General features: G+C 42.5%; 1 protein-coding gene across 1 annotated transcript in view; it reads left to right on the top strand.

Annotated features, from left to right (window-relative positions):
- tmem168a (transmembrane protein 168a) overlaps window positions 1-6,486 on the top strand; it is a 28,108-nt gene extending 21,622 nt beyond the window's left edge. Inside the window, exon 7 of the mRNA XM_080421675.1 lies at window positions 3,571-6,486. Coding sequence (XP_080277801.1) covers window positions 3,571-4,124 — 554 coding nt within the window. The 3' untranslated portion in view covers window positions 4,125-6,486. The remainder of the gene's footprint in view (window positions 1-3,570) is intronic.
- The last annotated feature ends 7,332 nt before the right edge of the window (window positions 6,487-13,818 follow it).

Below are 13,818 nucleotides of genomic sequence, written 5' to 3'. Positions count from 1 at the left end.
GATTCGACACAGAAAAGATATATGTTTTATTATCGACTAAACCGATTACTGTAGTCCAACATTTTTGAAATAGCCCATCTACAAGCTCATGCGACGCGTTGTGAGCTGCAGGCTATTTTAACGTATTTTATTTATATAATCGTTCATTAATCGCAATCGAGGCAAGAGTTTGAAATAATCTTAATATTGATTTGAAGTCATATCGCCCAGCCCTACATCAAACCTGTGTTTTGTTTTTTAAACTGGCCATTCCCTCTAATCACTAATCAACCCTGCAGACCATGTTTCCCTTTTGCGTGCCCCCCCACCCCACCCCCAACAGGACTTTGTGTTTTGCAGTTCTGCATTTGTAATCCCCCTATTATCCTATTCACCCATTCATACTTCTTTATCCAAGTTTGCCGTTCCCCATTCTGTCTGCCATTCTGCTCGCTGGAGATAAAGGAAAAAAGAACATTTTAAATGAGAAAAAGAAAGGGGGGAAAAAATCCCACTGTTGGCAAATATTATTTGTGGTGGGGGGCTAAAAGTACCCCCCACAAGGAAACACTTGCTTTTCTCTTCACTCATTCCCTGATATTACCTTGTGGTGCTTTCAGAAAGGAGGGGGAAAAGATAATCACTTTCTCCATACAAAGCCATTACTGAGGGTAATTGTCTGCTTTCGGTTCAGAGTCTAATCGTGTGCAAATGTGGACACATTCTTATTCTATACAGCAGCCAAATAGGGAACACTTATTGCAGCTTTCTAGTTCTATTTTCACTCGGAGCTGTAAATGTTGTGCCAGTATTACTGTCTGCCACTAAATTACACAAGCAGACCTGTGAAAGAAAATAAGTATTCCCTGTTTGTACAATTGATCACAGTTGCGTCTCAGTGCAAAGTGGCCCAATCCAGTTATTACCAGACCTCCAAATGCTTGTTAGCATATCACGGATTTGCAGGCATTCAGTATGTGGACACAGCCTTAGAGTTTTTTTGCGCATCTGCTCAGTGCACTTGCTGAACTCGCCCACAGTTTTGCTACCCACAGCATCAATCATTCTGTAGTGCAGCTACTCAGCAGGCAACCCTTTTTTTTTTGCTCCTTGTTTTTGCTGGACCGCAGGGGCCAGTCACTGAGTCACTAAGTGACTGATGAAATTGCCCCATTAGTTGGTCGGTTGGCCTAACAACTATCTAGCTGATCGCAAGGCAGTCGTCCCTGTGGGATGTAGGCTATCCTCAGTTGGCCTTGACAACGAAATAGCCGATAGAAGAGTATGAGTATTTCACCAGTACTGTTTTTGTTGGACTGTATACTGTAGGAGGTCCTATGCAGTCCCAACAAAAACAGTTACTGATCACATTTTTGGTGAGAATGCTTCACTCTGTCATGATCAATTTCTACATCTACAATGGCTAGTTTGAAAGGTTGTCAATAATATTCGGGAGTTTCTACACAGGACATTGTGGTTGCTACCCTGTCACATTCAACAATCTTTAGCTGCCGCCCAGAATACATTGGCAGAACCCTCGTTTAACCCATTGAGACCTGAAGCCGATTCTACATGTCTCCTAAATCTCAACAGTTTTCTGAAAAACGTATGTTTCTATATCAGTGGTTCTCAAACTTTTTCATGTCAAGGACCCCCAAAATGATATGTATTTGGCCGCGGACCCCCATCAAAATAGTTTGTTCCAGGGACCCCCCAGAAGCAAAGATTTGAGTTAAAAATGTTCGCTTTAAAAATATATATTTTCAAAGATTTTCACGAATTTTCACGAATTTTCAAAAATAGCAGATCTACAAGCTCGTAGCGCGGCACTCGGTGCCGCGCTATGAGCTTGTAGATCTGCTATTTTTGAATAGCCCAAAGTGTAAAATAATGCTTTTTAGCTCAAATCTAAAAATGAGACAGTTCCAGGTCTCAATGGGTTAAGAAGCATCGCAGGCACGAACCCTCGTTTAACAAATATTATTGGTTTCGCTAATTTATTTTAGCCTAATATTAATTATGAGTGTCGTGACTGACGGGCATCACATGACTTGGACATGTCTTTTTGGGAGTCGCCAGACAAAAAGTTTGAGAACAACTGCATTAATGCTGTGTCATGATTCTTACTGGTTACTGAAGGCTCCTGCGGAACTTTTGTTTTCTTGTACACATAGGTGATTAGGATAAAATATTCATATTCTACAGAGGAAGAGAACTCGCGCACACTGTCTCTATTTGTGTCACTTGGGGTGTAGATGAGAAAATATCGCTCCATGTCAGCAACCTGATAAGTAACCTGAGTGTGTGAGTGGGTGTGCAAGGAAAGCACTGTGGGAATTTAGCTGTGGGTCTCTAAGAATGGCTATACCAGTTTGGCTATACCAGCAAAAAAGAAAACTACTGACTACAGGGCGCTCGGGTGGCGCAGTGGTAAAAGTGCCTGCCCACCACCGCGGAGGTTGTGGGTTCGAATCCACCGTGGTGGGCCAGTGGTGGAAAAAGTACTCAAATTCTGTACTTAAGTAAAAGTACCAATACTGCAATATAAAAATACTCTGTTACAAGTAAAAATCCAAAATTTACTTGAGTAAAAGTACAAAAGTATTGGCATCAAAATGTACTTAAAGTACCAAAAGTAAAAGTACTAAATATTTGAAAATAGCCGATCTACAAGCTCACAACGCGTCGCGATGCGACGCGTTGTGAGCTTGTAGATCTGCTATTTTCAAATAGCCTAGGTATAAAATAGGGCTAAAGTGGTTAATGTATGTTTCATTATATCATAGTTTATATCTGAAAAGTAACTAGTAACTAAAGTTTTCAAATAAATGTAGTAGAGTAAAAGTACAATATTTGCCTCTGAGATGTAGTGGAGTAAAAGTATTGGAAATTGGAAATACTCAAGTAAAGTACAAATACCTCAAAATTGTACTTAAGTACAGTACTTGAGTAAATGTACTTAGTTACTTTCCACCACTGCGTGGTGCATCCGGCTTTTTTGGGCATCTAGACACGAACACAATTGGACCGTGTTCGGGGGAGGGAAGCCGGGCGGGTGATATCACTGCATGTAGTCCTACGGGCTGGGGCGGCACATTGGGATAAAAAGAGAAAAATAATTATAAAGGGATGAACCCTTATGATTTTGGTTACCCCAAGGCCTTTCCTCAGGCCAAAAGTTTAGCATTTCACACAAAATGTCTTCAAATCAAATGGGTGGATTACCGTGAAACTTGTTGAGCTAGTGGACGAACCCTAACCATTTGAGTGTCCCCATGATGTAGACTTGACCACTGGTTCTCAACTTATATTCTGGGGACCCGGCCCTTACGGTTCCATTTGAACCTTTAACTCTCAACAGTTACAGACCTACAGTATAAGGGTCCATTTGATTCTATTTGTAAACTTAAGAGTTACAGAACTGTAAGGGTCCATTTGGACCCCTGGTGGTCCCCGAACCTCACGTTGAGAAACGGCAGATTGCAGGATGAACACTACTGATTGAATACTCCCTTCATTTTCTCATCCCTTCCCTCTTTTATTTTTCCCACTCCTAACTCCGCCTCTGCCCTCCTCCTGCTCCCCCCCCAGGAGGTGACACACTCCCCCTGGCCCAGCTGCTGGAGTGGTGGAAGGAGAAGAACGCCGGCCACTGCTCTCGCCTCATCGTCGTCCTGGACACGGAGAACTCCCTGCCCTGGGTGAAGGACGTGCGTCGGGCGGAGGGGGCCTACGTGGCCGTGCAGGGCGCCGAGACGCCCCTCGCCAGTGGCCTGGACGCCGAGTCGGGAGACGGCCTCCCGCGCCTGGGCGACTTCACCGCCGACTGGGTGGAGTTCAACTGCAACCCGGGCGGCGACGGCAGCCGGGGGCGGGGCGGCGGCGCGACCGCGGCCTACGGCTGCTCCAAGCGCTGGAGCGACTACACGCTCCACTTGCCCACCGGCGAAGACGTCGCCAAGCACTGGAAGACGCACTTCCCGCGGGCGACCTATCCCATGGTGCACCTGTCCAGCTGGTGCTGCGGCCTCAACCTCCTCTGGCTGTGCGGCGTGTTCCTGCGATGCTTCAGGAGGCTCAAGCTGGCCTGGTTCCCTCCTGCCGTCCTTGACACCGGGCAGGGAATCAAACTGGTGAATTGGTGAACTTGTTGTGGTGCGACGGTCGGAGCGGTAGGACTCGGAACGCACATCTTGAGTCGGAGGAGGAGTCGATGCCAAAGGGACAAACAATGCTACCTTCTACACGAGCGCAAAACTTACACACACTATTTACAACTGAATTGACGGTGGTCGGCGAAGTAGTCGAGAAAGGGGAACCTTCAAAACGTGAATCAGAGGTCACCATAACAGACAGACAATCCATTTAATTCAATGGCACGGTGTTTTTTTTTCTTTTTGATTGGTAGGCTGTTGTTTTTTTTTTTGTTTTTTTTTTAAATACATTATTTCATTGACTGCCAGAGTTTATTCATAATGTACTCACCCCTGTGCCAGCAATTTGCGTGTTTTTTATTTTTTTTGTTTTGTAATTTTTCATTCAAATAAATTCTCTGATTGTGAAGTCAAGCACCTACGACAGTTCCACCAGTAGAGAGCAGCAAATCCACACATTGATCACCTCGCTCGCCCCCTCCCAAACAAGCCCACGTCATATCCTGTCATTCACAGGATGTGACGTTTTCGACAATCCCTGGTCCGTTGATCGGCCTGAAAACGATGTGATACACTACGACGATGACTGTTAGTCACCCGGACCAAAGAAAATAGAAGTTGAGCTGTCCGTTCGTTTTTTATACCGTGTGAAAAAACGTGTTTTTCCTTATTCTGGCCGAAAATTACCGGAGAAAAACAACGTGACCCGGAAATGAATTATTTTTTTTACATCCGGCTCCGGGTGAGTGTGACGTAAGTGGAAAACGAAAGTGTTGATGAGAAATAAACAGGACCGTGCGATCACAGATTAAACAATGAAAATTCCAAAGAACGCATCAATGCGTTCTTTGGAATCCTGGCACTCAAGCGATGGATTTGAAAGAACGCATCGACGCGATCTTGGCACTGTATGTGTTAAGATTAGCCAATAATTTTTACCCCCTTTTTTCTCCCAATTTAGTCGTAACGTCAATTAACCCACCCGACACATTTTTGTGGTTTGCCAAACTGCTGTTGTACTCTAGTCAGTGGGTCACCTGCCAGTGAGGGGCCTCCACCGGGAGGACGTAGCGTCTTCATTCTACTCCGCCCGGTCAACCCGCTGACAGGCATTGGCCTCAGCCCGTACGAGTCACTAGCACAGCAACAAAGATCACCCTCACCAGCACGGCTTCCCTGCCCTGAACATGGCCAGTTGTGTTTATATAGACAGGGTTCCCACGGTCATGAAATTCCTGGAAGTATTTTGAAATTATAAAAACAGTTTTCCAGGCCTGGAAAAGGTTTGAAATTAATCAAATGTTTTGTACACATCTTTGGCTATCTTGTCTGTCGGGTGGAAACCTCATATGTCCAGGATTCAAATTCTAAAATGGCAAAAGTAGCAGATCTACAAGCTCAAAACGCGTCGCTTCGCGCCGCGTTTTGCGCTTGTAGATCTGCTACTTTTGATGCTTTTGTGTGATGCTGTATGATTTACGAAAAAACTAAAAGTTAAACTACGGAGATAAGAGGTTTCTGCCCGACAGCAACAAAATACATGTTTGTGTCTAACATTACGTGAAAGATGGGTAAAATGCAGTGTTACTCGATACGTTGTTAGCTTGTAGATCTGTTTTTTTGTCATGTGACACCTTCCCTCGAGTCTTGGGGCATTGATGGCACACTGGGTTAAGAGTCTCATTATTGCACTGTATGATTTCTATAGTCCTTGAAATGGGGTAAAATACTTTAGAAAAGTTACGGAAAACTTTTGAAAATTCGCTGTTAAAAATGTGTGGGAACCCTGTATAGATGCTCGGTCAAGCCGGATGCACCGCAGTAGATTTGAAACCCTAATCTCTGCGGTGGTTGACATGGACTGTTACCCTTACACCACCCACACGCTGGTTGGCTGCTTTGTATACTTTGTCTGGCTAATTTGTCTGGTTAATTTTTGTCAAAGCTGTTTACGTGTTCTGCTTTTTGATGAAAAGCCCCGTTACTGTTTTCTGCAACACCTCTTAAGACTGAAGTTACCTTATATGTGCCTTTTTTTATTTAAAGCTCATGTACTTTCTTGCGACACTTTATGTGATACCTTATTGAAATATGCACTATACTTCTGTTACTGCATTTATTTCCTTTGGGAACAATTTTCTAATCATCTTTTTTTCTCTTTTTCTTCTGTAGCCTATGCCAATAATGTTGAACCCTTTGTTTCTTATTGTGGGAGTGCCTTAAAAGCAGAACTTGGGAAATTTAAAATGAATTGATTGTACTTATTTCTTTTTTTAAGTGTGCCTTTATTATGTTATACATGACCTTAAGTTGAATAAAAATAGCCGATCTACGTGAGCTTGTAGATTGGCTGTTTTTACGTATGACTCCAGCGAGCTACTACTGTATCCGGCTTCATTCAGAGCAACTTGGAGTGAGTGAACAGGGAGGGGTCCATTGTCTTGCTCAAGACTTAATAAAGGCCCATTCTGGTGTCAATGCATATAATTGTTCATTCACAGCTTATGTTGTACCTAAAGAGACAATTAGTATTTTTAGACTCGCTGATTGTTTACATCGTTATTAAAACATTAGCAAACGTAATAATTGATTCGATGTTGGCTAATCCTCTTAGACTTTTCAAATGAATTGCATGAACAAGTTAAGCCCTATTTAAAAAAAAAGATATTCCTAAATATTTTTTTATTTATTATATTTGTTTAAAAAAAAAGAAGAATTGACCTATAATGACATACCCAAAATAGGAACATCAGGGTTAAAGTGGTTAAAACACAATGATAATATGTATTTAAAAACAATATTTTGTGTGTTGGATCTCAAGTGAAGTTTCAACGATCTGCTGTTGAGTTTCATACGTGAGTGAATGGCATCCATGGGCTTCCTTGGAAATCAAACAAGCTACGTATACGCGCATACACAACATGCCAGACCACCGGTATGGTCCTTTTAAAGGCTTCATGACGTTCAGTTTTACCACACATTAAAAGTCTTTGTCATGGTCCTTCAAACGTGTATAGAAAGTTTTAACAAAAAATTCCACTCCATTGTTCCATGGCAGGTGTTTTTCTCTCACATTTCTAAAGCCTTTTCAACTGCAAAGAAAAAATAAATCTTTGCCTCTGGGTGTCGCTGGTGAGGGATTTTGCCTGTCAATCATCGCCTCTGCTCCGCCCCCCCCAAAGGAAAGGATAGGGGAGGGGAGGGGCGAGGAGGAGAGTGGGCGGGATTAATCGGCTGTGACCTCACTGCCGAAGGGCCAAGTTCAGATTACTTATCAGCCTAATTATTCAGAAAACCCCAGACCACAGAAAATCCACTGAATGTTCAAAGTTCTGATTTTTTGGGTGTAATTGAGGTCATAAAACCCAAAAAAAAACAAAAAATCACACCCTGTGTGAAGTGGGCGGTGTCTTCCTAGCTAACCACAATACTGAATGGAGTCAACCAATATATATGCTTTGATCTGAAAGAGCCACTTAACATCTTGACATCAATGGTAGTTATTCCTGCCTGAGATGGAGTTCTCGGAAGAGTGTGCAGAGTGTTCATTACATCATTGTCTTCTATGGGAATATTAATAAGTCTGTCTCGTGTAGCTGGCATTAATGAAGTGGGAAGTCTAAATATCTTTTGAAACAAAATCTTTTTGGCAATAACATTGTTTGCATTCTTGATAGCATTCTTGCTTTTCTCAAACATCTTCCATTTACCGATTATCTTGGCTACTGTGTTCCAGGAAATCTTAACTGCAGCGGCAATTATTTTGTAAGTTTGGCCAGATCTGTGCTTTGCCACAATTCTGTCTTTGAGCTCTTCTGGAATACCCTTTGATCTTACCATTATCATTTTATCCTTTTGCTTTTCCTTTTTTGGGTTCTTCTTTACGTTTCTCACCAAGTCTCGTCTCTTACATTTATGGATTATGTTGGTAACTGTGTTCTTAGAAATCTTAGGTTTGCCTGAAATTCTTCTGTAACCTTGGACAGATCTATGCTTTGTCACAATTCCATCTTTAACCTTTTCTGATATATGCTTTGATCTTAAAGAGCCACTTCTAGGAAGACTTTCCATTTTCTTCTCAATATCGGTTTTCCCTTTTCTCATTTCAGCCATAGTGATCTTTGACTTCTACTTTACTGTTCTCACGAAATGGACAGGATCTAAGTAATATACTAGTGTTACATCACAGTGGTTTTAGATTAGTTTCGTCATATGTATCACTAGCCAATCACAGCATGTGTCTTGCTAGCTAATCACAATACTGAATGGAGTCGATCAATCATGTACAAAAGATAAATACATTTATTGAAACACTCTTTATGATGGACAAAACCATAACTTAAAAAAAACAAATTTATGTTTTTTTTTAAGTTATGGTTGCTTATATAGATGGGTTTCCTGTTTGTAAACATGAGAGGATGATGCGCGCGCAGTGGAGGGTTGAGCAGTAGAGGGCGCTATTACCCGCAGCAGCTCTAGTCAAATGTACATTCATAAAAGAAATGGTCTTCACCGGGTTTAATGAAAGTAGATTAAATGATGCAGTTTGTAATATCTTCTTTACTCAATAAAAATGATTTGTCGGAAGTTGGATCTGTTTGTATATAATAGCAGCATTATGCCTATTATGCCTAAAATAGCAGCATTATGCCTATCTAAATCCCGAAAATAACAACAGAGTGAATGGCGCTTCCGGTTCGTTCTACCACCCGCATGCGCAGATTGCGCACTCTGCTCTGTGATGACGTCGCGCGGAAACCCATCTATAGGGCTATGCACATGTGTCATGTGACACTGGCCAATCACAGTCCTGAATAGTTTCACTGCCCAAGATATTTGTACATTTTCCAAATCTCACTTATAGGGGCGGTTTCACCGCCCAAAAATGAATGTCATAGAACCTTTAACATGATGAAGACACTGGTTGTTGCGACGACAACCAATCACACCACAACTCCCATGTGTCTCGACCCTGCAGGTTTCTGATAGTTTTAAAAAGTCTACTGCTGCCTTCGAGTATGAGAGCTTCCTGTGTAAAGAAATCGATTGAATTAGTTGAGACGGTGTGGGTGGGCTAACTGGTTCTTATGCATGTATGGTTTCAGTAAGGGCTCAGGAATGCTGACTATTTATTGCTTCAGACGAGATGCATGCAGTATGGTACTGTACATACACTGACAAGCAGTTAGCCGTACTGTGGAGTTTCTTATCAAGCAGGGAGTTGACCTGCACAGCGTCAAAGCATCAGGACATTTCCTCTGCCTTTTATTGTTGCAGTGACCATGAGGGCCTGTATTGACCAAGATGTATACTTAATTTACCTCTATCTCACACACACTGAATCTTAGTCTTCTACACAATGTTTTTGTTTTCTCTCCCTTGCGCCGCATCTCCTGTGGCTTTGCTGTCCCTCTTTTTCTTGCTTTTACTTTCTCCCCATCTTTCTCTGCCCTCCTCTCCCGTCTCCCCACACACACTGGTGTTGCCACTAACTGTAAGAAGAGTTCAAGTCATATATTCTCCACATATAACCACACAGCAAAATCCTTACGGTTCCATTTTTACACCCCCTGAGTTAAATGAACACAACATTTTGCTGTGCTGTACTTTTTTTCTCCCCTGATTGACTCATACTTCGCATAGTGGCTGGAACTAATGACTCGCACTGTTTGATGACACATAGAAAATAAATAATATATAGATATGATGTGCCATGCCAGCGATGCACTGTGGCATTTGGAAGGGGGTGCTGAGGAACGAGAACAGGAGAGATGGAGCGATCTTACTGGGGCGGAGGATAACAGAAGTGGAGGAAAGAGGAATTCGAGGATAAAATGGACGGATATAGGCCCTGTAATGTGTCTAGCCAGTCTGTCATTACCATGGCGACGTGCGAGGGCCGTGAACAAAGACAGACTCCAAATACTAGCTCAGCCCTGCAAATGTCACGATCGCAAAAAGAGACGAAGCGAGAAAACGAGAGATGAAACGCACGCTTCATTTGTCTGTCCCTCCGTACGTCTGATTATCCATTGATGTCCATCTTGTCTGCCCGTCTTGTCAACTGCCATCCATCTATTTATGTACAGTATCAATATTCCATCTATCTTTCTATTACAATAGCTGCACAACAGTCAGATCAATACAGCGAAATGATTAGGCTAATAGGAAGAGATATATTGTCTGTCCGGTGTCCTCTCTCTCTCGCGCTCTCTCTCTCTTTCTAACACCTAAAGTCTCCCTCTTACTTGTTGGAAGAGGATCATCATCCTTTGTCTCAATTTGGAGGTATCATTATGCATCCGTCCGTGTCTTCAAGGACAGAGCTTTTATCATACAGTAGGCATAATGTTACGTGCTCTAGATCTGCTATGTTTTGCTATTCATCAAACAACAAAGTAGGGCCTAAGTGGTTAACATCCTCTGGGCTTGATGTGTTTTTCTTGGTCTCAGACAACAGCAGGGCTACAGGACCTTCCCCATACCCACGGATGCCATTAGGCATGCATGTTGCAAGCTTTTTTTGCAGCGGTGGAGGGGGGATCAGGATAGGAATAGAGCTATACACAATCCGCCACACAAGCAAATGTGGCTTATTCATTGTCCAGTCAGTCAGTGTGGTTATGGAACTATTAAATTATGTAATGCTAAGTGTGTGAGCAAGGTGGTGTGCAATCTGCCCCGTTGGCAAAAAAAAAAAGAACGATTACAGCAAACTTGCCAAAGATTTACGCTAGTGCTGAGGCAAGCATGTGTGTGTGTACCACACACCAACACTGGCCTTGACGGTGCTAGTAGTAGGAAGTAGGTTGGTTTTGTGCACACGTGTGCATGTGTGTGTGCATGAGTGTCCGATAGAAGACTAGCAGCCCAGTTCCCCATACACCACGCATTTGTGTGAGTGTGTTTATACATTATTCTGTATATGGTCGGTGGAAAAACGCATGCCAATAACTGAAGGTTATTGTTAAACTTTCAAGCTTACATCTCTTTTTATATACAAGTCTTGTTCAATTCTGGGCGGTAGGAAAGGAGTGGACAAGTCAGGCTGGCCTGGCCTGGTAGCTGTCATCTCTTCAAGCAGGGGAGCATGGTGGTACGGATGATGGTGAGATGGCAAGTCATGTTGAGTTTAATGCCTCATTGCAGCTCTCGGATACGTCCAAATTTAAACTCTGAATCACATTAACAATGAGAACTTCCAACACGTTAGGTGTGGTCCCCATCAATCGGGAAACCCGTCAAGTTGGGGTCATGCCTATGTTCCCACAATCCCTAACATTTAATTTAAAATAAATTATTAGGCCGGTCAGTCTGTCGAACGCTTCTCAGATCTCCTATTTTTTTACCAAATGTGTGCCCCATGCAGAATAGGAACACTAGGGTTCATGAGGTTAAATAGTTGAATTTGCTTTGTGAATTAGATTTTCCTAACAAACATTTCTCATTTATTTCCAGCTAAATATCTTCAGAGATCCTCTGAAATAGCTTTCAGAAACAATGGTTAGGGCTGGCCATTGGTCAGATTACACAATGATGTCTTTCAGGTGGCACAATGGTTCTCAAAGTGGGGTCTGGGGACCCCCAGGGGTTCTTGACTAGTCCCCAGTAAAATGAGAAACATGTTTAACCTTTATACTTTGGCTATTCGAAAATAGCAGATCTGCACACATCGCATCACAACACATGAGCTTTGTAGATAGGCTATTTTCAAAAGATTCGAAAAATCTTGACCCTGACACAAAATCTTTTCAGATGGGTGTACATACACTGTATACGTATCAATTTGGGGGTCCTTGACATGAAAATGTTTGAGAATCATTGAGGTAGCACACTGGGCCTATTATTATGATATGTTATTGTGCAGCCCTGATCACCGGAATATTGGCCCATGTGTGTTTACATGCATACTAATACTGTACGTTGATCTTACCCTGTTTATATAAAGATTGTGATCATTTATATGGTTATATGAATTTCTTTATCTGATTTCCCAAATCTCTCAGATTTCACTAGATTTCACTGTGCGCATCTTGTTCAGTCGAACCATGGCGTATACCAGAATGCTTAAGATTTCCCCTTTACCCAATGTTGTTTCTGTGGACCTTACAACAATTATGATAATAGTCATGTAGATGTTGTTGGTACTTAGCCTGGTAAACCCTCCCTCCGGAAATCTCAATTCCATTTCATTTCAGGAGTGAGTCTGGCATGATCCGCCTTTCTGCAATATTGGCTCTGTATGCCAAACGGCCGGGCCTATCAGCGTCGTCGCTCATTGTTCTGTGATTGACAGCTTACGTTGGCCAATCAGGTGGCGAGTTCGAGTGAGCCCAAAACACGAACGGCAGCCATCTTTTTCTTGTGCGGCCAATTCTCCGCTATTTTTTTACTTCAAAAAGCTCTCTAACTTCTATTTTGAGGCACGGAATTTACTTATAAGATATCGTTTGGATAGAATTTAGTTGTTTAACTTCATATATGTGGTCAATTAATCATGACAAAGCCTATTTAAAAAAAAATAATTAGAGAACCGGTAGGGGCGGGCAGTGACACCATTGTACCCGAAAAAGGCAACCCATTTTGGGTATGGCTGTCTCAAAAGTCCCGTCGCGTCACATTAAGACTGGTGAACTGCTGATTGGCTGAAGGGGAAAAATTATCATTGGCTGAAGGGGTTGTCAGTCAACGGTATTACTCCCGCCCAACTCCAGCACAGCCAATATTGCAGACAGGCGGATCATGCCAGACTCACTCCTGAAATGAAATGGAATTGAGATTTCCGGAGGGAGGGTTTACCAGGCTAGTTGGTACTACCAATCACATCAACATGACTATTAGCATAATTGTACTCCACATTTTAAGTGTTGCATATACATGGATATCGGTAATGTGATTACTCTACCAATTTGGTGGAGTAATCACATTACCCATGTATATTATGCAACACTCAAAATACTAGCGTAATAATACTGATCTCCTAATAATCTGAGTTTGCCTCTGGGATTTCTCTGAAATTAGAGTTCCTACGCTGTGTACTCACAATAATTATATTGATTGTGTTTACTTGCAGAAAGAAGGTAAGAGATTAATGAATCCCTTGATGCAACCCTCAAAATACCCCAAAAAACTAAATAGGGAGTACATTCCCCTGTGTGTGTGTGTGTGTGTGTGTGTGTGTGTGTGTGTGTGTGTGTGTGTGTGTGTGTGTGTGTGTGTGTGTGTGTGTGTGTGTGTGTGTGTGTGTGTGTGTGTGTGTGTGATTATTAACCCTAGTGACCCTATTCTGCACATATAATAGGTGACCATTTGGCAAAAATAGCAAATCTACAAGCTCACAACGTATCGCAATGACGTGTTGTGAGCTTGTAGATCAGCTATTTTAGACAAAGAGATTTGGTGAAGAGGAGAAAAAGGAGGGGGTCAAGTACAGAACGGTTATTCTAAAGGCAGCATTACAGGTCGTTCCCTATGAGACTTAACCTCCCTGTCTGGGTTCCCAAGTACCCATCTGCACCACCACTCGGAACAGGGAGGCTAATCGAATCGATGTCACACAGTCTTAATAGCTGCTATGGTGTAACTGTCACTGCGTGGCGGTAATACCGTAGGACCCGAACGCAGACAAACAGGCTGGAAGCAGCCAGGTGACGGTGCAAAATGTATTTGTACACAGGAACAAACA

This window comes from Gymnoscopelus braueri (genome assembly GCF_963280865.1).
Source record: "Gymnoscopelus braueri genome assembly, chromosome: 23".
Taxonomy (NCBI): domain Eukaryota; kingdom Metazoa; phylum Chordata; class Actinopteri; order Myctophiformes; family Myctophidae; genus Gymnoscopelus; species Gymnoscopelus braueri.
Note: the sequence above shows the minus strand (reverse complement) of the source record. Positions and strands in the feature narration are given on the sequence as shown.